The sequence below is a fragment of the Daphnia carinata genome, chromosome 6 (genome assembly GCF_022539665.2).
Source record: "Daphnia carinata strain CSIRO-1 chromosome 6, CSIRO_AGI_Dcar_HiC_V3, whole genome shotgun sequence".
Lineage (NCBI taxonomy): Eukaryota > Metazoa > Arthropoda > Branchiopoda > Diplostraca > Daphniidae > Daphnia > Daphnia carinata.
The window spans coordinates 3,840,485-3,862,984 of NC_081336.1; the positions used below are offsets into that span (position 1 = coordinate 3,840,485).

A 22,500-nucleotide genomic window follows, 5' to 3' on the forward strand; every position below is an offset into this window, starting at 1 on the left:
TTTCACGATGGAATCAAGCTCAACGATCGTGATATCCTCTGCACCTGCACAGATCGTACACGGGATAACTGTGGAGGAGAAGAAAAAGTTAATTATACGTGATGGCGCATGGAAGCAGCTTATCGACAAACACATTGGATGGCGCCTAAAATGTGAGTAATTATTTCCCCTTAGAGTCACGTGGCTCGTTATCAACTTTGACTTTCCTCGTTTAGTTACTCTCCCCATTCACTTCTTAATGTTATCCTCCTTGTTGAGTGATTTCTACATTTTTGGAGGGCAGTACAGTCCAGTGTCGTATGGAAACTGGATCAGTTGCAGGTATGTGGCCTTCCAACAATTAACAAGTCTTGCAACCACTATCCATGTGTCTATCCAAAAACAGCAAAAACAAAAACGAGGCCACGTAATTTAAATTCTTCTTTCAGAAAATTGCTTATGAGAAGTTTCAGTCAGATTGGCATTAGGTATGTACATTCAGTTACAAAAAAAATGTGTCAGTTTTCCCTTTGTTCTTCTTTCCCTTATCTGGCACATTTTTTCCACATCTGAATGCACGTCGTTACACAATAATAAGCCAGGACACTTCGTTACCTGACTCGATCAGTTGTTATGTCAATGTCATAACGTTGACGTTCATGCAGAAACAAATAAGAACAACGTCTCCCTATCATTTCCACAAAGTATTACGACATACCATGGGCAATCACATCGATCTTTTCGTTTTTGTTTAGCTCGACTTGTATTTCTTTCTCTCCCTAAAAAACTACAACCAAACTGAGGTTACATGCATTCTCAGGCCCACTGCGTTATCGTTAAAACTCCCACCCGATTATTTCATCATTTGGCATTTCAAAATTTTGCTCGGACATACTCGAATTTTGCGTACCGTAACAGTAGCCAAATTGAGCTAACACAGACATGAGTGGGAAAGACGTAGCACTTTGCGGGACTCGCGGGGGATATGGACGCGCTTCACAGCCCCGTGCTGAAGAAGCCGAAAAAGAAAAGAGATCAACCCTCGTCCATTGCTTATGTTATTCTCTCTGTGAATACATTGCCCCCCGTTAAGTTGTACATATACCAGTACCTATTCAGACGTTTGGCCCGTCTCGTATTCTAACAATATCCGTTGCTATGCCGTTGGCGTAGACGTCATATAGGGTCTGTCGGGCGGAAGGTCCGACAACAAACAGCGTCCATCACGTCGACGTTAAAGTATATCCATTGCACACTCCCAAAGGGAGACACCGACGAATGATAATCATTGTTTTCAACTGCCTGCGGTTCTTCTGCATTTCTATAGGAAACAGAAAAACGAGTCGGACAACCGAAATGCGCCAATAAAAACGGTTGATGGAAACCATAAAGAATGGTGATGAAGAAACCATCAACTTGTGTCCCTTTTTTTTTTCTTGCCTAGTTTTCCGCATAAGTAGAAGAGCGCCATTCTTTTTTTACTGAAGATCTCTCGAAGCAATCGCCGTTTGCATAGAACTATTTTATTATTATTTTTAAAAAATTCGGATTACCTTTAAAAAAAAAAATGCTTGTATTTGACGAATAATACGCGGAACGTCACCGCTTTGAATATGTGCAACATCTACAAAAAAAGACATGAGATCGGGAGAGGCACCCTTTTACACTTGCCAGTGGCTTGGCATCGATTGAAAGTCACGAGATTCGAGTCATAGAAGCGCAGCTGATCCTCCGCTTTTTCACGGATCGTGGGGGCTTTCAACTCTGAACCTTTGGGTAAACAGTCCGTCTGTAAATAGAGGAGGATTGCCAGCGAGCAGAAGTAATATTACCATACGGATATCAAGGAAATGGGCCAACATTTCCAAGACGTTCGTTCTTCTGCTGGCATCGTTTAACTTCCTCAACATTTACTCGTACATACCATTAGATACAACGGCTGTTTGAGGTTGGACAATGTCGCTGTCGACACGATAATTTACCAGCGGAAAAAAAAAATTATCGTTGATTTCAGTCGGGGGGTATAAAAGACATATTGAAACTTGTACATACCTTTGGAGATTAGCCAAACAGTGGCACGTATACGAGTCGTATATATCGACCCGGGCCATGTATATACCCTTTTCTTCTTCCTTTTCTCTCTCTTGCCTCTTTTCCTTATACGACGTTAGCAGCAGCAGCAGAAAATGTAAAAGACTCGCCTCCCCGCGCTGGAACCCAGTCAAGTTTTTATCGATCACTAGTATAAGGCATATAAGGGAGTAGGAGGGAAAAAAAAAACGAAAATAGCTTGGGAAAAATCGAGGAAGAACAAGGAACGAATTCAGAGCTAAAAAAGCTCCACACGAATTACCCCGTGATTCATGAAAGGCTTCGCAGCCTATACCCCGTAAACCAGACATTATAAAGGCTGCCCCAGTTGGCGACTACGGCATTTGGAAAACGACAAAAATTAAACTAGAAATATGCAAAACATGTTTTGTCGTATTGTTTTTGTCGTTTGCTTGTACGTCACGTCCATGAAATTAAAGAAATTCAAGGTTTTTTTTTTATTTGAACGACAGGGGCGCATAAGGTAATTAGATTATTGCTGAAAGAAAAAAAATTTATTGGGGTGAAATCAATTTGGCCTGTTCAGTATAAAGCGCAAAAAAGAACTGGAACAGTAGCGAGTGAGATCCTCGTCAATTTATTTTCCGTGTTTTTTTGTATTTATCGACCGACCTGTTGATAATCTCGAGATGTCGGGTGATTGATCTTGAGGGGGGGGGGAACAAAAGAATAAAGAAAAAGACAGAAGATTATGCGTCTACGTGGCTCCACTGTTATTGACGAACATCAATTAAGTTTAGCAACTCCTTCGTATATTGTTTTATAGTGATCCCTTTAGTGTCGTTGTGTTGCACGTCTGCCATCGATTTTTTTTTTTACATTGAGACTTCGGCTTCTACTGGCTGAGCATTAACATCACAACAAATAAGGTGTAATAAAACATTAGTAAGATTCGGTTTCCCTCTATATTTTTTGTTGATCATTGTCTGGCTCGTTATGCCCAGCATGGAACAAAGACTTAAAGTCGGTGTTGAACTAGTGCTGATTTAATATGTTAAACGAAAGCAGTGAAGCAGGTGCGATAGAATCTAATGAGTTTTTAACGCACTTGTGTTTTCCTGCGACGTTAGCATATTTGCATATTATATGTCAAAACAAGGTAATAGAGCGAAACTATGGGAAAAAGGACCAACATTTCACGGCCTGAATGGTTTTTTTCTTTCTATTTTTCATATTTAACCTGATTAGCTATTTTCTTTTGTGAGCGTGCTGGGCCTTGTAAAAACTCACGGTGCACCAACGAAATTAAAGCACTCTAATTGAGTAAACATGACCAAAAACTTTCATTTTTTTTTCTCCCACCCAAAATAGAAAGTATATTCACTTGTAATTTTCCTGAAAGGCAATTGTGGGTTTTACTCGAAATTCATCAATGTTCCGACACCAATTGATTTCCATTTTCGAAATCTGAATGTAGACTTCGAACACTGCGGTCTAAAATGCCTACGCTACACGTAATTAAGGAAGAACATTATAAAGTCGTTGACCAAAGTTTGCGCTATCAGAGCGAGACAATGTCCGGTTGATACTTTCGGCGCCGTTAACCCTGTCACTTTGAATCATTGAACAATAAATCAAGTTTCATTTTCTTCTTTCGTGAAATGTCACTTCATTTGAGTGTCCCTTTAATTTAATTTATTTTTATAGTGCCATTCACCAAATGCTGAGCAGCAGGCGAAGAAACGCTAAAAGAAAAAAAATTAATCATCCAAATTTCCAACTCAAACCAACACCACGTGTCGGCAAGTGTGTATTTCATGGAGATAAATCTTGCGACAAATTTCGTGCCTCACAAACTAAAAAAAAAAAAACGAGAGAAAAAAAAGGTAAACAAAATTCAAATTAAGAGCTTTTGTTTTGTGTTTGATTCAATTAGTATTTTTCTTTTTTTTTTTCTTCTGAAATTAATAATTAAAAAATAGGCTCGTGTTTGCAGAGAACTCCTGTACGTAGGATATGTGAAACCCGAGCGCTCAAATTCATTTACTTTTTAATCTTATAACGAGTGACATTCTTTTCCTCAAAAAAGTCATTCCAGGTCTGAAAACCTCAGCGCCACGCCCCGCGGAAAAGGAAAAAGACGGCCATCGCTTGTTTGTTAACGAAAACCAGCAAACCCTAAATTCATATTCACATAAAAAGTTTTTGAAATTACGGCGGCCGGTTATCTTTTCCTGCCACGAAGACAAAAAAAAAAAAAACAAAAAAAAAAAAAAAAGACCAACGCACATTGTCACCTAAGATTTCCCCTCCAGTCCAACGTAAAAAATAGAAAAAAAAGAAGAGGAAATTGAAGCACTCTTTTTGATGATTTCTTCGCCCACTTCTCCCGCTCCGATCGAACAAGAAAAAAAAAGTTCGTTGCAGCGTTCGTTTTGAAAATCCGAACGCGATCGACGATGGTGTCATTTGCAGAAAAAAAACTCTTTCATCCGTTGGATGCGCGATAAATGGTCCGAAACCGTTGATGGTAGGTCTATTAGATGGTGTTTTCTTTAATAATCGTCTAAATCGTAGACTTGGTCGTCCAGTGGGACGTCGCCTTGTAAACTTTGTAAATCCACTTTATAACGTAAAATGCCTGTAAGAAGAATAAAATTAAAATGTAGTTAAAAGGCGTTGCGTCATGGACAGTTTAAGTTATTACCTCCTATACCACCAAACCCTCGGACAAACTGGGAACCTTCTTGCGATTTATCGGTGATAATTTCGAGTGTCGCACCAAAGGACTTGTAGTTGTTTGCCAACCACTCCAGTAACGGCTGGCTTTCAATTAATTCCATTTCCGTTCCACTCTAATGAAACAAATAGAATTTTTAAAAATTATTATCATTGCTATTATTTTAATTATTATTATTATTTAAAAAAATAAAAATAAGAACAAAACGCAAATAATATTTTGGCTACCTCTTTGTCCGTGAAATGCGTATTGTCTTTTTGCTGCTCGGGGGTCAAATGAAGGACTTTAGTCGCTTCCGTGCCGGGAATCTTGAGCATGTAGCGCATGATATCCAGGTTCTCCCAACAGATGAGAATTTCGACAGCGCCTAGTTCCAATGCTTTAAGCGTGTCGTCGACCCCAAAGCAGTATTTGCCGGTATCTTGGCTGATCTCATCAAAGTATCGACCTGTATTTAGAGCAATACAAATCTTACGTGAAGTGATGGCTCACTTATTATTATGAGATCTGAATGACTACCAATTAATTTTTTTTCTTGGATAAACTTCACATTGGCAAGACTTTCTGCGGCGAGTTCTATTGCTTGGTTGAAACCGTTTTCACCACCGTAGGAAATGTCAACCATCTTAATGATTTTGACTTGCAATCTCTGCCAAAAGAAAGAACCAGTTAGAACTAGACAAGAACCGGAATTCGATTTCATATTTGACATATGAGCTTCTAGTATGGGATGACAGAAATGGAAGCATCCTTGTAATTACGGGATCGAACATATCCGATTGAGAAAGCTCCGTCTTGAAGTCAGCACTTCCTGCCAAGATGAGGCCGGCGATGTTTACCTTGTCGTTGGAAATGAACATTTGAGTGGCTACTTCGGCCACTTTACGTACATAGTTGTGTCGTTTTTCCATACGCAAACGAGCGAAACGCAAGGCAGACTGACCACCACGCCCTAGATGAAAGGAGGAGAGAAATGAAAATTCCGGATCTTTCTTGCCAGCATGATAGTTCCGCTCACCGTGCTTCTTGGGTAATTCGACAGTAAATTTATGTAAAACTTCTCTTGTGTTTCCTTGCAGAGTTCCAAACAAAGCTCCGTTACCGTCCATGATAATGAATCCAAACTTGTTATCGTCAGCCAAAAGTGCTGTCAAGGCTTCTGTATGGAACTAAATTCACCCACAAATTTTCTTAGCAATATAGAAAATATTAACATCAGTCAAATTATACCTTGTTGTCACACAAATACAGTGATGTATTGATGGGCTTAAAAGGCTCAAAATCAATATTCACTTTCTTTTCTTTTCCCTCTTCTGTGACAATTGTTCCACAATAAATAACCAATCCATTAGGAGGTACTGAAAGGACCAAAAAACATTTGTCAAGACCATGTGGAAGAAAGGATGCAAAAATAGAAACACATGCCTTTGGCATAGAGTTTTAATCTCTGTTGGACTGATGTGATGGCACCCAGGACAGAAAGCCTATTTACTCGTGATTTGATATTAGAGGCAGTTCCAAATTCATCAGCCAACATTTTGCTGATTCTGGCAATCTGATCTTTAGGGGGGATGATGAGGGAAATCATGCTTGTGCCATTTCTAGAAAAAAATTAGTTCATTAACCCACATTCACTTGTTGAGTGGTTGGTAATTAACAGTTTGATATGCACTGCCAAGCTGCTGTTCCATTTTAACATTCATGAATGAAGACAAAGAAAAATTACCCCCTTGCTAGTTCCAAACTTTTGATGAGTTTCTTGATCTTCCAGATCTCAACATTCCTATCCGCAGAGTTCTCCTCCATGACACCGGTATAGGGGGGCTATGAGCAAACAGCAAATAGATGAAATCTGTGGAACCAAAAATAATTGGAAATTATCAGACCGGCTTTCTTACTGTACTATATGACGATGGCTAAGGTGAAAGAATAAAAGGAATTTTTGTGTGACAGACGTGAGCATATGGAACAACATGGCGACGACAGCTTTCTCTCTCAACATCAAAATTTCCTTTTGTCCTTCCATAAGAAAAAGAAATAGATAATTACCTCACTATCAATAATGAGTAAGAATCTCTGTCGTGGACGAAAAAACGGATTTATAAAAATTGCACGAGTTGCTCACGTAAAACAAGTCCCACACTTCGCACCGCTATACAACCCGATACAACCATGTGCCATGCAACGTATCGAAGAATTACGTGAGTCGATTCTCAGATTCAACAGGAACTAATATTTATTTATTCAATTTTGCTCATTTGACCATTTGTTAAAATGAAAAATTATACAATGCCCTGAGGTTTCTAAAATTACTACATTTTTGTATTTACAAATTTGTATAGAATTTTTCTTTTTAGAAGGAAATGTAACCATTTTCTGGCACCATGGCTTCCAGACGACGCGAAAATTCAGTAGTAAACGACGAAAGCCAGGGCTTGTGGAAGACACGTGCTCTATCTGCTAAGAACAAATTTGCTATTTTTATTGAAAAGCAAAGCGAATAATAATGGGCAAGAAATCAAAGCAAGTAACTCAAGAAGAAGAAACTGATGTGATGGAAACATCACAAGTAGAGGGAAAATCAGACAAAAGCAGCTATGAAGAGCTATTAAATCACGTCAGCATTATTGCTAAACCTATGGCCAGCAGAAAGCTAACTAAACGAATTTACAAATTACTCAAAAAAGGTTGGCAATGTTTACTATAAATTGTTAGTTCATGGATAATTTTATTATTTCCCTGGTTTAGCTGCTCCACACAAAGGTTATGTGAGAAACGGGCTGAAGGATGTGCAAAGGAGGATTCGTCTTGGTGAAAAAGGGTAACTATACAACAAAAAATCCTTCACATAAGCATTATATTAATGTAGTGTCACATTGAATTTAGGTTAGTTGTGTTTGCTGGTGATGTTACTCCTGTAGATATCATGTGTCATATGCCTGCAGTGTGTGAAGAAAAAAATATCCCTTACATATACACTCCATCAAGACTTGAACTTGGGCATTCTCTAGGCTTGAAACGCACATCTTTGATGGTGCTTGTTAAAGAACATCCTGACTACCAAAGTTCCTATGATGAACTCACAGCAGAAATCAAAGCCTTGCCACCACAATATTAAAACATTTCATTTTCATACAAATTTGTCCTTCAGTTATCTTTTGACAAGAAAATCAATACATTTTTTCAGAATTTGGATGCATTTTTTTTCTTTAGAACTCGCGATTTTCCATACATCAGTGTCAACTCATCACCACATTCTTGGTTACATAGCAAAAGTAAAGCAAAAAAAATGACTTGGGGTGGATGTGATACAAAATTCACCTTGTTGCAAGCAAAAAAAAAGAGCATCTTAAAGTGAAAAAAAAAAAAATGCCTTGCAACACTGACACATGCGAAACATTCCATGATGATAAATGGTATAAACTCACTAATCGAGGACGAAATTATAATAAACAATCACCGTCCCCGATGAAACGAGCAGTGCGCTAAGTCATCATGTCGTTGTTGGAAATCAATGGGTTATTAACTGGCCCTTTCAGCGATTCGTTGACATCACGCCGGAAAAGCGACAAATTTTGCGTAAATCTAGATTTTTTTTTTAAAGCAAACAGATGCTGATAATTAGTCATAAGGTACCAGAAAACAAAGCGCACCTGTCACGGTTTTTAGCAGTGACGTTCCTTTCAATGCCATCCATCAAGTTGTCGAACCACTGGGCCATAAGGCTTTGCTTGTCGACCGGTTGACTGCGTATGATGGACTGGCGCAGTTGACCAAAGTAGTCTTCATTCAGCAAGATGAGGCCAAGCAAAGGACGGGACATGGAATACTGATTTCGGCATTCTTCAAACATTACAATGTTCAAAATGCAGCTTAGCATTTGTTGCAGCAATTCTGGTCGAATCTCCATCAAACGAATGAGCTGTGCACCCTGTTGTTGTTCTACAACCTTCCGGGCCTTTTTACCTTTCGCCGTCAATTGCCGGAAGACATACGTTACGATATGGTCTAGCGTATTGCAGCAGCCCGTGCAGATCATGGTATCTATCGTTTCATTTTTATTGTTAGTGAGATGGTTTAATGAATGTTAAAAATATGTGTATCGGTACCTAATGCAGTGAGGCCTTCTTGAACTGTTGACAGAATGTATAGGAAAACATGCGGCTCTAATGAGCTGAGAAATACCATGTGATCTTGAGCAAGACACTCTAGCAGTACATAGTACGTCTGACTCAACTTTGGATACGCCTATAGAACGCAAAAATAAAAAATTTTGGTAGTGCCAATTCCAGATTATCAGTGATTTCACTTACTAAGAGATCACTTTGTGGTATAGACATGAGCATTTTGACAAACGTTCCCAGAGCATCATCCAAGGCCGTGTCGCCGTAGAGCCGGAAGACTCCAAAATTAACATATCCGCCACACAAAGCTGCCTATATTTAAGATCACGGTTGTGTTACTCCAAAACACGATGAAATGAGTAATCTCACCTTAAGCAGAGAGAAGCAAACGGAGATGCCTTTAAATTTGGCCGCGTAAATTTGTTCTTTGGGTACTTCAACACTCAAAATCCGATCACCTGTACTCAACATTGCATCACTTCGGTTACGTCTTCAGTCATCAAGATACGTAAGATAATAATTGATTTACCATAGGAGCAGAGAACTTTCGAGGCCTCGCGGAATAACAGGACACCATTGGGAGAAGTAGAATCAAATTGCAATCGTTGACTTCGATTTTGTACCAATTCCGCAAACAGCTTAAGCAATGGACTCGTTACCTGATGTCCAATTGAAATCAGAGCCAGACATGACAGAACAGAATTTGGTAAACTAGTACCTGTGGCTGATGATACCATAACTGCAAGGCTCTGAGATACACAGCTGCGTAGTCAGGGTATAACCAATCAAACAGCATCATATATGATTGCTTGGTGTTGAAGGCAAAGGCCAAGCCTCGTAGGTCTCTAGCTAACCCAATAACACATTTCTGCGCCTCCTCAACTTGACTGAACATAGGAGAGTCTGCTTGCGTCAACAAAGCTCCTAGGGAATCGAATGCACCTATAGCAAAGAATTACGTCATTAACAATAATTAGGTGAGGTTATACAGAAAAGAAATTACTGGCTAGTGGTAGCATGAACTGCTCGAAGCGATCTTCATCTTCGCCTAAATCCACTAGTAATAAACGACCCATGGATGTGTAGAATGTTGTTCGACACTTCATTTCACTTACGTCAACATTTGGACCCAGGAATGGAAAGTGTTCACTCTATCAATGCAGAAAAAAAAAGTATATAGAGCAACAGAGTTACAAACACTTGTGAAAGTAATACTACCGTATGGTTTTGTAGAATGAATTGGATCTCTTCAAGTTTGACCAGCTTCCGTACACTGCTATAACCAACGCATAGCTCATTGAGAAGCAGCAGCGTCTTGGCAACAATAGGTTCGCGATGACTCCAGTATTTCAGGTTCGTAATAATCTTACGAACGAAAACGCTTAGAACCATAGATTCGTCACGGAGGCCTAACACATCTGACAATCCCCGATACACTTTTGAGGTCATCTGCACCTAATAATTTTTGATTTTTAATCTAAAAATTTTAATGATTTCTTTTTTATTTCGAAATTAAATTACTTGATCGCCAACATAGATTTTGCGGAATTGCTCAAAAAAGGAAAGCATGGCTAATTCCAGTTTTTCACACCCACCGGTAACTTGTAGTCTGCTATCGGTCAAGTTCATTAATTGTAAAACTCTAAAGAAGAAAATTTAACAATATAAAAAAGAAACAGGTCTAAAACCAAGTTAGCAAACCGGCAAACTAATTCCCCATCCATCGAATCATGTTCATCGCTCGAAGTAAAGGAAACTCGACCGCCAATAGCGGCACCAATTATGTACACTAGCCACGTTAACCGGCCTGCATAATATTTACATTAATCACTCTACTAAACAGTTTGTTTTTTAAGCACTACATACCTTCTTGTATAGCCAAATCCACAGCGGTTGCGATTGGTGACCTGACAAGCTCTTGGAATGACTGTGCGGATTGTTCAAAAAGGCTAATTAGCAAAGAACATGTCTTGGCGTAGTCCATCCGCATAATGACGCTGATTTGTTCAAGTTGCTGTTGCACTAGGCCCATATCATCCAACGGATCTTCGAGGCCTTCTCTCATAACCATAGCAACTGCCTCAAGTCGCGACTGAACATATGCCGAGGTCACCTCAGGCGTGTACGTTTCAAGGTAATGAGGTTCAGTTGCTGTTGAAAAGAGTACTTCGTATTGGTGTTGCAAACCAAATTGTAACAGTTAATGGAAAACCACCTTTTACGTAGGGTACTGAAGCCACCATTCGTTGCCAAAGGGACAGTAAATAATGCACTGAATTGGGTGCAAACTGCCACATCTATTATAAAAAAAAAATGTCAATTGTCAAGCCAATAGAACACTTTACTGAAGTACGTGAACCTGTAAACTCTCCACGGTGAATTTAGCTATAAGCTGGATAACATCCCTATAATGATCAACCATGACTAACTCTCCAAGTTGATAATTTGTCTTAAGACGTGCTAGGAGGCGGCAGAATTCGTGGTAATTGTTGGGTTCGCTCAAACTCTAAGCAGATTACCTCACTCAATTACCTATGACAAAAATAAAATCTAAAGAATAGTTTGCCTGTGCATTTTGTTGTAAAATTCGTTTGACGCCCGTCACTACATGGTTCAAAAATTTTGCGCGTTCGGCATTATCAAATAAAGATCGGCGAACGGCAGCCATTTGTACGAGGCACGATAACGCCTGAGCGAAGAAAAGCAAAATTTAGTATAAGCGGTTTTGCAAACACGTAATGATGCTATACCATTGGTGAGAGAGACGACGGCAACGCATCGTACAAATCAAAAAAGAGCTGAAGAGTCGCTGGATCCAGCAGGGCAGGCCTCCACTGTGTAGGCATTTGAACGGTAGTTAAATCGTCCGACGACTCGTCGGTAGATGTGCCAATAAAATCATAGGTGAGACAATTATGGGCCAAGCGCAATAACTGGTTCAAGAAATTATGCTGTACAACAAGAGACGATCATCAGGTATGTATGATATCAGGAATTTAAAAAAAAAATTTTTGAACAAAATACTAAACTAAATTTAAACAAAACAAAAAAAAACAAACCTGTCCTTGATCCTCAAAATTCATATTGCGGAAATTTTCCAACGTGTTCCGTAGTAGAGTACAACTGAGTTGGAAAATTTCATATAGATGGACATCACGGAAACTTGAGGCGATTTTCCGATGTTTTGTCAATGTCAATGTAGCGTCCGACTCACTCAGCTGATTCATTTCTGATACCAACTGCCACAGTAGTTGAACACCAATTCCTGCATGTTCCACAACAGAGCTCTAGAAAAAAGATAATAATTCTAGACTTGTAGAAGTATTTAAAATATTATTTACCTGCAAGAACTGGGAAACATCACCAATGACATTCCGAAATACATAATCATTTTCCTTATCTGGAGAGAATTCAAACCAGCCAAGTTTCGTGATGCGAGCATAAAGAGTAATGAGTGCTTGAGTGACAAAGGGAGCTAGCTTTGGCCTGGCCATTAAGTAGCTCAAAATATAATTCCTGATATCCAGCCGTTGCTGTAATGTTAAGACAGGTGATGGTCTGGAACAGAGTCTTGTAAGTGTTGTTGCAGCAAGCAACTGACTGTATGAAGAGTCTCCTCGTTCAAGCAGTAACTGACACTTATTGAGGCTGGTAGGTGAATTCTAATGTCAATAAACCAAACAATTTATGTAATTGGAGAATAAAAATAATCATATAATTGCCATTTAGTATATTTTTTTCTTACAAACCTGAAACCCAACCAGAGCTTTCTCAGCATCTGCCCTTTCAGAAGCATTAGTTGATTCATACAGATTTTTGCAAAGAATTTCAAGCTGGCGAACTTCCTAAAGTCCAGATAAAATGCGTAAATTTTCTGATAAAGTTAATAATTGTATAGCAAAACGGATTTAGGTTAAGTGCGTGGAGTGATTTGGTTTGATCACTTCTTATAATCACTTGTATAAAGTTAAAACAAAAAGAAATCAACAATAGACCATGCAGTGGGAGTTTTGTTCTGAAATGAAAATGAATTGGTTTGGCTAGAAAATTTGAAATCAGAGCCAATTGTTTGATAAAGAACTTGAATCTTTCAACCAAATTACTCAACACAATGAACTTGTTAATTAAAACTGATTCATTCAAAACTGTTTGTTTATACCAGTGCCTCTTCGGCCATGATGCTTCGAAAAATTTTCACTTTTCGTTCTCTGTTAGTGCGGTGGTCAATTTTCACCGCTAGATGGGCTTAGCTTTTCCCGAACGTTTACCTCTAATAGACCACAGTAAAGGATGCTAAGTTGCAATTTCTAGAAATTCTGCCGGGAAAAAACGGGAGGAATTTTAGCTTGGAAAAGATGAGTCGAAAATAAGAATTAGAATTAAACAAATTATTCAGTCTTGATTTGGTACAAAAATTTCAAAGAAACTGAAAGTTAATTCTATCTTTTTTTTTACATATTGCTTTTTCCTGGTCGACATTCGCTCTGATTGATTAGCGAAATAATGAAAATATCATACTGACTAAACCAGAGAAAAGTAGTTCGGACACACGATGACAGAGACCTCTGGCTGCGAACGGTGTGAAATAGGACCCAGAAGAAGCACGAGTTATGGGCTTCCGGGGTGCGGTAGTGAAGGATAACGGCCTGCCCAAGGCATGTTAGCAGTATGTAGTTACATACCTCTCGCACAGAGATGGTGGTAATCAAAACCAAACTTGATTTCGTGTTTCATATCATTATCTATAGACGAAATACCATATCAGCTGTTCATACAACCGTAATGCTATTTCAAAGGTAGCGTCTTCAACAGTTGCGGGGTAGAAATCCGGGTAGGTAGGTAAAAAACGGCATAATCGGGGTTGTAATCGGGGCAATCGATATCGATGCAAGTTCATCTATTTTAGTGGAGAAGCCAAATACATTTCTACTAATTATGTACCTACACAAATCGATTGGTTACAATGGGATTCGCATCCAAGATTGAAACTCGATTTGGCTCAAGTCGAAAAATTCCCAACCCGAAATGACTACCCCGATGGACAAATAACATCCTGAGTGACTCGGGCCGATCCCAAGCTATTATACTTTTGCCGATTGATGGTTCAATTAACGGAGGCAGGTACTGTTGAGAGGTTCTTGGAAAGTGTGACCAGCTGGTATAACTACCTTAAATTGCTTGGGCATAGGACCACAGGCCTGACCAAGTTTCTTGTCTATTTTTGGGATTCACGAATAGTGGTCTTTTGCTTTTCCTAGTTAATTAGAGCCTACCGTAGGGCCCGTAAAATTTTGGGAACATTTACGGATAATAGAAGAAGAAGAAAAAGAAAGAAAGAACGCCGAACGTACAATCAACGTCCGGTATCCCTTCGAAATTATCGCTGCTATAGCCACACTGTTTCTCAGCTTGGCAATAGCACTATTCCTTAGCAGACGACAAAACAAAGTCGTTCTGTCAAACCTGACTAAACGAGTGAACGAACTCGAAAGTCAACTGAAAAAAACACGAAGAGGAAGTTGAAGAGCAGCTGTAAAACGTTCTTCATACGTCACCAAATTTTTTTTTCCCTCTTCTTGCTTCTTAAACTTTGTTTGCCTATTTTAAATTTGAGTGTTCCTATAATATAGGCATAGGAAAATAGAAAGAAAAATATTTCTTTTTGATATAGAATTAGAAATTCTACTATTAAAATGTTCTTTTTGGAAATTTTTTCTCAAAAACGTATATTTAGATTAAATATTGAAAATCTTCCAAATGTTATCAATAGAAATAGGAAATTGCCTAGAATAACCCCAACATGAATGTTTCTTTCAAATATTTAGAAAATAACATAGTTATTTTGGGCTGTGCTAAAATTGTATTGCAATCGGGACGATTTGCAGTCTGAGAGGGGGGATGTAACGCACAGCTGACGTAGGGTTATGCAACCTATAGAATTTATCTCATGGTTAACTCCCGAGAGTTAGATAAACTGATGATTATTAAATGTCACAGGAAGGTTATCACCCAATTACTTAAATCCCTAGAACAGGAGAAAACGCCCAACGATGGTATAAAAGAAGACCACTCGGATGGATCTGGGTTCCTTCCGTCTTAGTTATTCTTATGTGTCAAAGTTGTTTAAAACCTTGTTTCCCTTATTTTTAGTTTACTCTGTAGTCAATTCTCTTTGATTCCCAAATAAACGGCTCTGACGTCGATCGTCCGTTACAATATGACGCTTTTCCGAGCGCCATCTAAAATGCCCATTCCTCCATATTAGCAGACGCTCCAAAGTCTAGTGCGCGGCAGCAAATTGAAATTTTCAATAGGAGTCGCTCAGGGATGACTCGTTGTCACGGGACGGGAGGGTTTTTAGAATTCAAAGTATCAACTTTAATTTTGACACCAACGGAAATTTTTTGTTACTGAACTGATCTTGGTGAAATACCCAGTCGTTTGTCGAATACAGCAAAACTGGATGCTTAAATAAGCAAGTGCAAAATTCAGAAGAATTCAAAAAACGATAGTGTGTTTTATCAGGTCAGTTCAGTGAACTCGTAAATGGTATTGCAAGTTCTAAAGTCCTGCCGTTACGTAGCAATGAGTCATCTTTCTGTATTTCCTATAGGAAATTTAAAAATATCGCCCCGTAGAATATTTGGATAAAGATAATTCGTCTGCTAAAACTGAAAAGCGGACAATACATTAGATGGCACTTGAAACAGTGACATGGCGCACTTCTCATTGAGTGTCGTATCTAGAATTCATCATTTCCACTAACAAAACACTAATCTGTACAAATATCACCGTGTATTATGTAGTAGGCTTACCTGACACATATATAGACATTACCGAAACAACTAAGCACCCAAAAAAAGAAGCCTATCAGAAGATTTATCAGGATTCTTAACGTCAGCCTGTACCCCTAACCGTTGTTTGGCATATTTACAGAGAAAGGAGCACTGACAAATTAAAAAACCAAATGGACACATGGATACTTAACCCTAATCCAATGATGCCAGCCCTGATACCATTTCAAATGATTCAGGCCCATACAGGATATTGTCTAACAGTGGATGTAACAGCGGATTATCCTATAACAGTAGAACCTTGCGTAGAATGGAACAATTTTGGTTAGTAGAATTAATACACCCAGCCGATGACCGTTTAGACTTAAGTAGCACCAAAGACATTCAAGAACAGGGACGACCACAGACAACAACGGAAAATCGAACAAAGACGACAGCAGTAGTTCTAATAAGTGATCATATATACTATTTAACCCCCCATCATAGCTATACTAAAAAACAGACGCTACGTTTTCAATTCTGCAATCAGTTTTTCAGATGAAGACTACCCAAAACTAAAATTTGCTTACGCAAACAGTAAGCTCCGTAGCTTGTCAACAACGATATGTGTAACCACACTAAGAACACGGGCTTGCGACGAAGAATACAATAGCAGAATCTTATGGAACTGTAACGTAGTAGACGTGATTCGATACAACGATTCGCCCTGAAAGAAATCCATTTTGCTTAACACCATTTTTTGGAGATAAAACGGTACGAGCAATACCGAGCGACTCGTCGCAGAAACTAGATATCCCAAAGAACACTTGCACCAAATTTTTCCCACTACAAAAAATAGACGATACTACAAACATAAAAAAGCGTAGAGAAGGAATAGTACATAAAAATAGAAAGGGACAGCTAATTGAGTTAGTTCTTTTCAAGTTCTCAAGTTCTCCTATACTCTTCGAGTTCTCCCTAGTTCTCTTCACGTTCAAGTTAAGTAAAAGCGTAGTTATTCTTCATTTCTGACATGCTTTGTATTTTCTGTTAGAAATCAATACACATCATTTACAATGTAAAGTCCAGTGTGACAATACGATTATTTTTCCAAACATTACTCATTGTATCACACTATATTCACATTGAATACACGTATATTTGATCCTGTTTAAATTTACTTCATGATACTCATTGTATCACACTATATTCAAATTGAATACACGTATATTTGATTCTGTCTGAACGTAGTTCATAAAATATGTCTTAAAAATAAATTTGATTAAAGCTTTCGAAGAATTACCAACGAAAGCATACGATTATTTGTGATGAGGACACATCTCAAAGAGCGCCGCAAATCAACAAGACCAACTGGTAACCATCAGATGCCAACCTTTGTGCGCTCGCCGCCGCTGACATTGTTGCTAGGACAGTTCTTAGTAATTATAACGAATACTCCAACTCCACACTGTCATCACGTGATAAACCGGTAAACGTCACCTCATTGTAACTCCATCATCAGGTGATTGCTCCTAGAAAGTTACCCCTTCACTTCCAGGGTGACATTGTCTTACATCTATAAAAGACGAGACTCGAAAGTGTCTCGGGAGGGAGTTTTACACCGTCAGCCTATGTGTAATATCAGTTGTAGTGAACAAATACGCCTCGTCATAATAACTTGACGTATTGAGTGAACAACTCATGATATATGAACATTACATATTACCCCAATATTACTCAATGTATGAGGCAAATAATGTCGAACAATTAACGTTCTCACTAAACTCATCAGTCGTATTCATCAACCAAATACTAATTCACTTTCTGTATTTGTATTAGATAATAAAGCCCAAAACAATTATTGGGATATGACCAGTTGGTCACCCATATTTATATAGGGTACACTAGTTGTATGCTTAGTAGTACTTACGAAACAAATACCAGTAAATACAGATTTTTGCAAATACAGGCGCATCAGATAGTTAATTTTTTCGAATAAACTTGCTTTCCGACCAAATGAAGTTACCGTGTCACAGGCATAAAACACGCCTACTATTCAAAGGCTTGCTATTCCGTGTTTGTTACTTCGTATTTTGATAAGCCAGCTTAATCTTCTGAGTCATCATCTTTCCTATACCGACGACTAATACTATTCGATAGATCACTACAGTTCGATTTTTCGTTGAAGCTCTCCAAGGATACAATTGTAAATAACAAAATAGATTTGAAGAGAACTTCGACATGCGAGACTGCATGTGAAATTACTACTGCCCATTTAGAGGCAGCCCCGACCCGCCCAGGATGCTTTTTTACAATTCGGTGTAGGCATTTTGAGTAATGAGACTCGGGACACGAGGACATAATCAATCGAATTGTACTACATGGCTGAATCGAGTATTTCACATTTTACCCGCCTACACTGATTTCTACCCCGAAACCCTTACAGCCGTCATCTTTCAAAATAGTGCTGGGGTTTTCGGGGTAACTCCTGGTTTTATCCCCGCCCCGTTGACGTAACGGCGTTTTAATCACTCCCAGAATGGCATCTTTCGGAACGGAAACCCCCGACTACAGCCAATTGGGGCCGAGCCCTACGTTTAACTGCCCCAACTTCCTTGTTACTGTTTCAGGGGTACTTATTAGACGAATACGTAACTAAAACTGGATAAGATATTGATTACTCAAACTGTTTTTCACAGATGCACGCAATATCACTTATGCAGCATAACTCATAAGCTGCATTGATTCAATTATTTCTATAGTTCAAGCAGATCGCCAATCCGACCAGGAAGTGATCAAAGGACACCAAGTAACGTCTAAAATAGTTATATGAAATACGCTGTATTTGGAATAAAGCGAAATTGTATTCCTTGACTGTATTTTTACCTTTTTGTGATAGGGAAAGTTTGAGATCAAAAGCTTTTCTCGTCCGATGTTAAATCGTCTTCAAAACGAGCAAAGTTTATTAATTAAATTAGCTAAACAGTCTTTTTAAAGGCTCCATTATTTAAAAACAATTTCTGAACAAATATATTGTGAAAGAAAAGAGTTCCTATGGTGAGAAGAAGAAATTACAACCATTTGGCTGCTACTGCTTGATATTCAGACCTGTCCTAAATAGTACTTTATATTGAAACCACAAAATGGTTTCATATAAAAACTGACCCACTAATGGCTAAATCTTGTGTGGTGATTGATTAATCAATAGACAATTTGTAATATGTAATCTGTACGAAAGGCATATGTATGCAAGCGTACAGATAACAAATTCCAATCGTCTATGAAGAAAACCATTAAAGATTACAAACCATTCATTTGTCATATCTATATTAAAACAAGCTCAATTCAACATTTTAACTTTCTAAATAAACTGAATCCTGTAAATGTATAGAAGTGTCAATTTGGCTCTATGATTAGCATTTAAATATGCCGCTAATATTTCACGTTCAATACATTATAAAAGAAAATAAAGAAATTCTCCGAAACTCATCACAACAAAAATGGCTACCACGCTATAAACAGAGTATTCTCTCACTAAACGGAAGACCGTTCTTGCCAGGTCGGAGTTTTCAATTCTTCGGACGCTTTGCCAGAAACCTGTTAAACTCAATGCCCACTCTCGAACTACCACGCCAAGACTACACTTTCTTGAAAATGCTCAACTTTTTTCCACGTTATAGAGGATAGATGGCACTGAACTAAAGTTTCTTCGTGTACCTTACCTGTGTTAATTGGCTAATCAAGGGTGGCGCGCCCTGAAGGTCTTTATAAACCAGTCAACGTTTTTGTTTCCCAGCGAATTTTACAATATGTTCCTGCAGTCTTAATACTTATAATGCTTTCTTGACAGCCCAACATAACAATGAATTTTAAAAAATTGCAGTCTTCAATTTCTCCAAATCCACATAATTTTAGCAGTACTACACACCTTTTGCAATTTTCATTATTAATTGTTTCATCAATCGTTGGGAAATGAGGCAAACATTCCAATGGGAAAGTTTAGTCAAATGATTTTACAATTTTGTTTGATGTTTATTGTCAGATGTTAAACTACATGATTCTTTCTAATGCTTCCAACATTATAATTGAGTTTCCCCGTACAACCTTAAAAAACATCTTTTTAATTATAAAACTCATATTCGTTAACATATAAGATGACATACCACCATCCCTATATTATTCTTTGTGCCATCTTTGACTTCTTCCACAGTTTCATCAATCACTAGGTTCATAAATGGATCAAAGCCTCTTAAGATCCCAACAATGTTCCTGCCACCATTGAGTTTCACTATTTTAAGAAATTCGTTCGTCTAATTAGCATTCTAGTACAATTTTTCATACAATACTTACAAGACATTCTTTTGTCCATGTACCTGTGAAAAAGAAACATAGTGTTACAAAAGAAACTGCAAACATCTATGATTCATGATGCAAATCTTACTTCTTCAACTCAGGAGGATGTGCCTTGCTCATTTTACTATTGTCTGTTGAAGAGTATCTCGATTTGAGGATATGTAATGGAAAGTTGAACAGCAGCAACTACCAGCGTGCAAACAAGCTAAGATTTTGATCGTTTTTGATGTCGATGCCGAAACCGAACGTCCTAAGTTGTGCGCGTTTGCCAGATAAAAAATAAGCAAAGAACAACGAAGAGCTAAACACTAATTCACTATCCACTAATGTGGGTGCCGTTGATGGAGTGAAAATTATTCAAAGACTAGTGATGGCGAAGCTTCGACACAAAAGGTAATAATTAAACAGGACTGAACAGTTAAATTTGCATAGGTAAATTAGGCTATGGGTATGTGACGTTATTCTAATACTGTGCAAATTTCGTATTTTGTATCGGTGTATTTCTGCAACAAACGACTAAGCAAATGCCCAACAACCGGAATGAGACTACAGCAGTGATATAATTTGAGCAAAACATAAAACTTGGCAGTTATATTTTTCGTCATCTAGCTAATGTAATAAAGGACTGAGATGTTTTGCACTGACAGGAAATTTCAAATGCAACGCGCATTTAAAGACCCTTGTTGTAGTAAACAACAGTTGGAGAAGTAGGAGACTGGCGAATCTTTGCCTAAGAAAGAGATTACACAATTCGTGCTTACTGAATCAAAAAGAAAGAAGCCAAGCAAAAATACCTGAAGCTCTGGTTCCAAGCTGTCAACCGAAATGGAAGCCTTCTGAGGGAAAAGCGCGCAGCACATGGGAGTTGCGAATGTCAGTAATACGCCACCTTATTGTTCAACAATAATATACGACTTAGTTGACTTCAAAATATTATGTCAGGTACAAGACATACAAAGAGTAACTTGAATAGGCGCTGCAGACCAAGGAAATCGTTTCAAGAATCCTTTTCGGTCCAAATAATTCATCAGCAGAGGTGGTAACACTGAATTTCAAAAAGGAGGTTTTGTTTTTGAAATTATTATTATTATTATTTGTTTTTTTATGTAATTTTTTTTTTCTTAGATATTTTGTTATGTTGCACATTACCCATGCCCGGAGACGCCATTCCTATACGGCTTAGGACGACCTGAGTAATACCCCATTTGGCAGCAATCGAAGATTCGCCAAGAACATTTCCATTCTCGTCAGACACTGTGATTCCCTTCTGAATTTCACTGAAGCATGTCAAATATGTAACAAACATTTTCTGAGGAAGGAAAATATTTTTCTTACTGCATCCGCATCAAGGGAATGTTGACACAGTTAGCAGCAGCGACTGCTGCAAACGGTACCAGGCGACCAATAATAGGCGACATTGACTAGACAGGATTTTGCATTTCTGAATTGCTTATTTCAATCAAAGTAATAAGATGAAAACCTACCTTGGTTAGGCTGTTCAAACCAAGAGCAGTGACTAGAGCTCCACTTGTAGCAAGGGCATAAGAAGTACCTAATTGCCTAAAAGAGTTTTAAAACGTTTAGCACTTTGATTGAGAGAAAATTTCGAATTAATACTTGTTGGTGATTGGTGAATTGCCAGATCTGTTGGTATAGTTGACAATAGCATTAAAAGACTGGTTAATCCACTGCCAGAAAACAACTGCAGGAGTGGTCCGATAGAATGTCATCATGCAGCCAGTGATGAACATGTTGCATGGAACCTGAGCACTCATTCTACCAATTATCAACATTTTGTCTCCTGTGTCTGGATGAAAAGCAGAGTCATAAACATGTTTGGCTTTCCACAATTCTCCAATGGTAAGTCCATTAAGTTGCCCATCTTTCCTGCACCAAAAAAAATGTGAAAAAATATAATTTAACTTTATTCACAATCTTCATATTTTACCTGTATTTTACTACAATGTCTTTGGCCTTGTCCAGCTCTTCATCGGAGCATAATAAGTTTAGAGGATTCGTCGTAGTAAAAAAGTGGTTGGCTCGCCCTTGATATGTAGACTGATCCCATCTTGGCTCATCAATCTTTATTCGTTCCATATTGAAACAACGTTATTCTAAAAATATCGGTGAGTGACAACACAAAAGGAAAATAAAATTCGAGTAAAACCCATTGAGGCATTATTCCTACCGTAAAATATCGGAGAAGAATAATAATAAACTCCTAACCAAGAGCAGCCAGCTGATTTCTGACTACAGCATTGCCATTGATAATTTTCATATTTTACAAAAAATGTTCTCTCCAGTCTCTAGAGCTCGGCCCCGATCGTCTTTGATCGGGGCAAACCGCGGTTTTCATTTAAAAATCGTCAAACCATCGGTTCGGTTTGGCCATTTTTGACTGCGGTTTGATTTTCGGTTTGCAACTGGGACAAATCGGTTTGAACCGCCATTAAAATTTTTTTCGGAAATTTTGCTAAAA

At 38.3% G+C, this 22,500-nt stretch overlaps 5 protein-coding genes and 1 long non-coding RNA gene across 6 annotated transcripts; 2 read left to right on the forward strand and 4 right to left on the reverse strand.

The window, feature by feature from the left end:
• The first annotated feature begins 3,259 nt into the window (after positions 1-3,259).
• On the forward strand, positions 3,260-4,473 carry LOC132088030 (uncharacterized). The gene is made up of 2 exons (XR_009421091.1): positions 3,260-3,917; positions 4,014-4,473. It is a non-coding gene; the product is annotated as an uncharacterized LOC132088030 (long non-coding RNA).
• A 63-nt stretch (positions 4,474-4,536) lies between these two features.
• LOC130690081 (eukaryotic peptide chain release factor subunit 1) lies at positions 4,537-6,958 on the reverse strand. The gene is made up of 10 exons (XM_057513057.2): positions 6,821-6,958; positions 6,498-6,623; positions 6,197-6,372; positions 6,002-6,129; positions 5,790-5,940; positions 5,533-5,723; positions 5,291-5,420; positions 4,999-5,219; positions 4,739-4,886; positions 4,537-4,672 (listed from the first exon to the last, which is right to left on the reverse strand). Exons 2-10 carry the CDS (start codon positions 6,575-6,577, stop codon positions 4,587-4,589), a joined length of 1,311 nt encoding a protein of 436 aa, XP_057369040.1. The 5' UTR covers positions 6,578-6,623; positions 6,821-6,958; the 3' UTR covers positions 4,537-4,586.
• Positions 6,959-7,178: 220 nt separating this feature from the next.
• Positions 7,179-7,964, forward strand: LOC130690063 (H/ACA ribonucleoprotein complex subunit 2-like protein). Its single transcript, XM_057513039.2, has 3 exons — positions 7,179-7,458; positions 7,520-7,592; positions 7,658-7,964. Exons 1-3 carry the CDS (start codon positions 7,278-7,280, stop codon positions 7,887-7,889), a joined length of 486 nt encoding a protein of 161 aa, XP_057369022.1. The 5' UTR covers positions 7,179-7,277; the 3' UTR covers positions 7,890-7,964.
• Positions 7,965-8,014: 50 nt separating this feature from the next.
• Positions 8,015-13,170, reverse strand: LOC130690079 (exportin-7-like). Its single transcript, XM_057513055.2, has 20 exons — positions 13,055-13,170; positions 12,645-12,740; positions 12,237-12,557; positions 11,955-12,182; positions 11,646-11,846; positions 11,462-11,584; positions 11,255-11,401; positions 11,111-11,192; positions 10,762-11,046; positions 10,597-10,702; positions 10,417-10,537; positions 10,114-10,350; positions 9,899-10,046; positions 9,614-9,837; positions 9,425-9,554; positions 9,265-9,353; positions 9,085-9,207; positions 8,881-9,019; positions 8,425-8,815; positions 8,015-8,356 (listed from the first exon to the last, which is right to left on the reverse strand). The coding sequence occupies exons 1-20, from the start codon at positions 13,070-13,072 to the stop codon at positions 8,257-8,259; spliced, it is 3,309 nt and encodes a 1,102-aa protein (XP_057369038.1). The 5' UTR covers positions 13,073-13,170; the 3' UTR covers positions 8,015-8,256.
• A 6,509-nt stretch (positions 13,171-19,679) lies between these two features.
• On the reverse strand, positions 19,680-20,257 carry LOC130690077 (probable small nuclear ribonucleoprotein G). The gene is made up of 4 exons (XM_057513052.2): positions 20,110-20,257; positions 20,019-20,041; positions 19,832-19,956; positions 19,680-19,772 (listed from the first exon to the last, which is right to left on the reverse strand). Exons 1-4 carry the CDS (start codon positions 20,139-20,141, stop codon positions 19,719-19,721), a joined length of 234 nt encoding a protein of 77 aa, XP_057369035.1. The 5' UTR covers positions 20,142-20,257; the 3' UTR covers positions 19,680-19,718.
• Positions 20,258-20,499: 242 nt separating this feature from the next.
• On the reverse strand, positions 20,500-22,278 carry LOC130690045 (sideroflexin-1-like). The gene is made up of 9 exons (XM_057513010.1): positions 22,210-22,278; positions 21,970-22,135; positions 21,639-21,908; positions 21,506-21,581; positions 21,357-21,442; positions 21,171-21,298; positions 20,977-21,066; positions 20,816-20,910; positions 20,500-20,751 (listed from the first exon to the last, which is right to left on the reverse strand). The coding sequence occupies exons 2-9, from the start codon at positions 22,116-22,118 to the stop codon at positions 20,692-20,694; spliced, it is 954 nt and encodes a 317-aa protein (XP_057368993.1). The 5' UTR covers positions 22,119-22,135; positions 22,210-22,278; the 3' UTR covers positions 20,500-20,691.
• Positions 22,279-22,500: the final 222 nt, after the last annotated feature.

Bases quoted from the DNA above. Each gene is read 5' to 3' on its own strand.
- LOC130690081 (XM_057513057.2), bottom strand. From the start codon at position 6,577: ATGGAGGAGAACTCTGCGGATAGGAATGTTGAGATCTGGAAGATCAAG. The intron at 6,373-6,497 runs GTAATTTTTCTT...ATTTTTTTCTAG, and splicing joins AGTTTGGAACTAGCAAGGGG to AAATGGCACAAGCATGATTT. The intron at 6,130-6,196 runs GCATGTGTTTCT...TGGTCCTTTCAG, and splicing joins ATTAAAACTCTATGCCAAAG to TACCTCCTAATGGATTGGTT.
- LOC130690063 (XM_057513039.2), top strand. From the start codon at position 7,278: ATGGGCAAGAAATCAAAGCAAGTAACTCAAGAAGAAGAAACTGATGTG. The intron at 7,459-7,519 runs GTTGGCAATGTT...TCCCTGGTTTAG, and splicing joins TTACAAATTACTCAAAAAAG to CTGCTCCACACAAAGGTTAT. The intron at 7,593-7,657 runs GTAACTATACAA...CATTGAATTTAG, and splicing joins ATTCGTCTTGGTGAAAAAGG to GTTAGTTGTGTTTGCTGGTG.
- LOC130690079 (XM_057513055.2), bottom strand. The intron at 11,402-11,461 runs GCAAACTATTCT...TAATCTGCTTAG, and splicing joins TTTTACAACAAAATGCACAG to AGTTTGAGCGAACCCAACAA. The intron at 10,047-10,113 runs GTAGTATTACTT...CTGCATTGATAG, and splicing joins TCATTCTACAAAACCATACG to AGTGAACACTTTCCATTCCT.
- LOC130690077 (XM_057513052.2), bottom strand. From the start codon at position 20,141: ATGAGCAAGGCACATCCTCCTGAGTTGAAGAA. The intron at 20,042-20,109 runs GTAAGATTTGCA...TCTTTTTCACAG, and splicing joins CATCCTCCTGAGTTGAAGAA to GTACATGGACAAAAGAATGT. The intron at 19,773-19,831 runs GTATGTCATCTT...ATGTTTTTTAAG, and splicing joins AGAATAATATAGGGATGGTG to GTTGTACGGGGAAACTCAAT.
- LOC130690045 (XM_057513010.1), bottom strand. From the start codon at position 22,118: ATGGAACGAATAAAGATTGATGAGCCAAGATGGGATCAGTCTACATAT. The intron at 20,911-20,976 runs GTATGTCTTGTA...TTGAACAATAAG, and splicing joins GCCTATTCAAGTTACTCTTT to GTGGCGTATTACTGACATTC. The intron at 20,752-20,815 runs GTATTTTTGCTT...TCTCTTTCTTAG, and splicing joins GCTTGGAACCAGAGCTTCAG to GCAAAGATTCGCCAGTCTCC.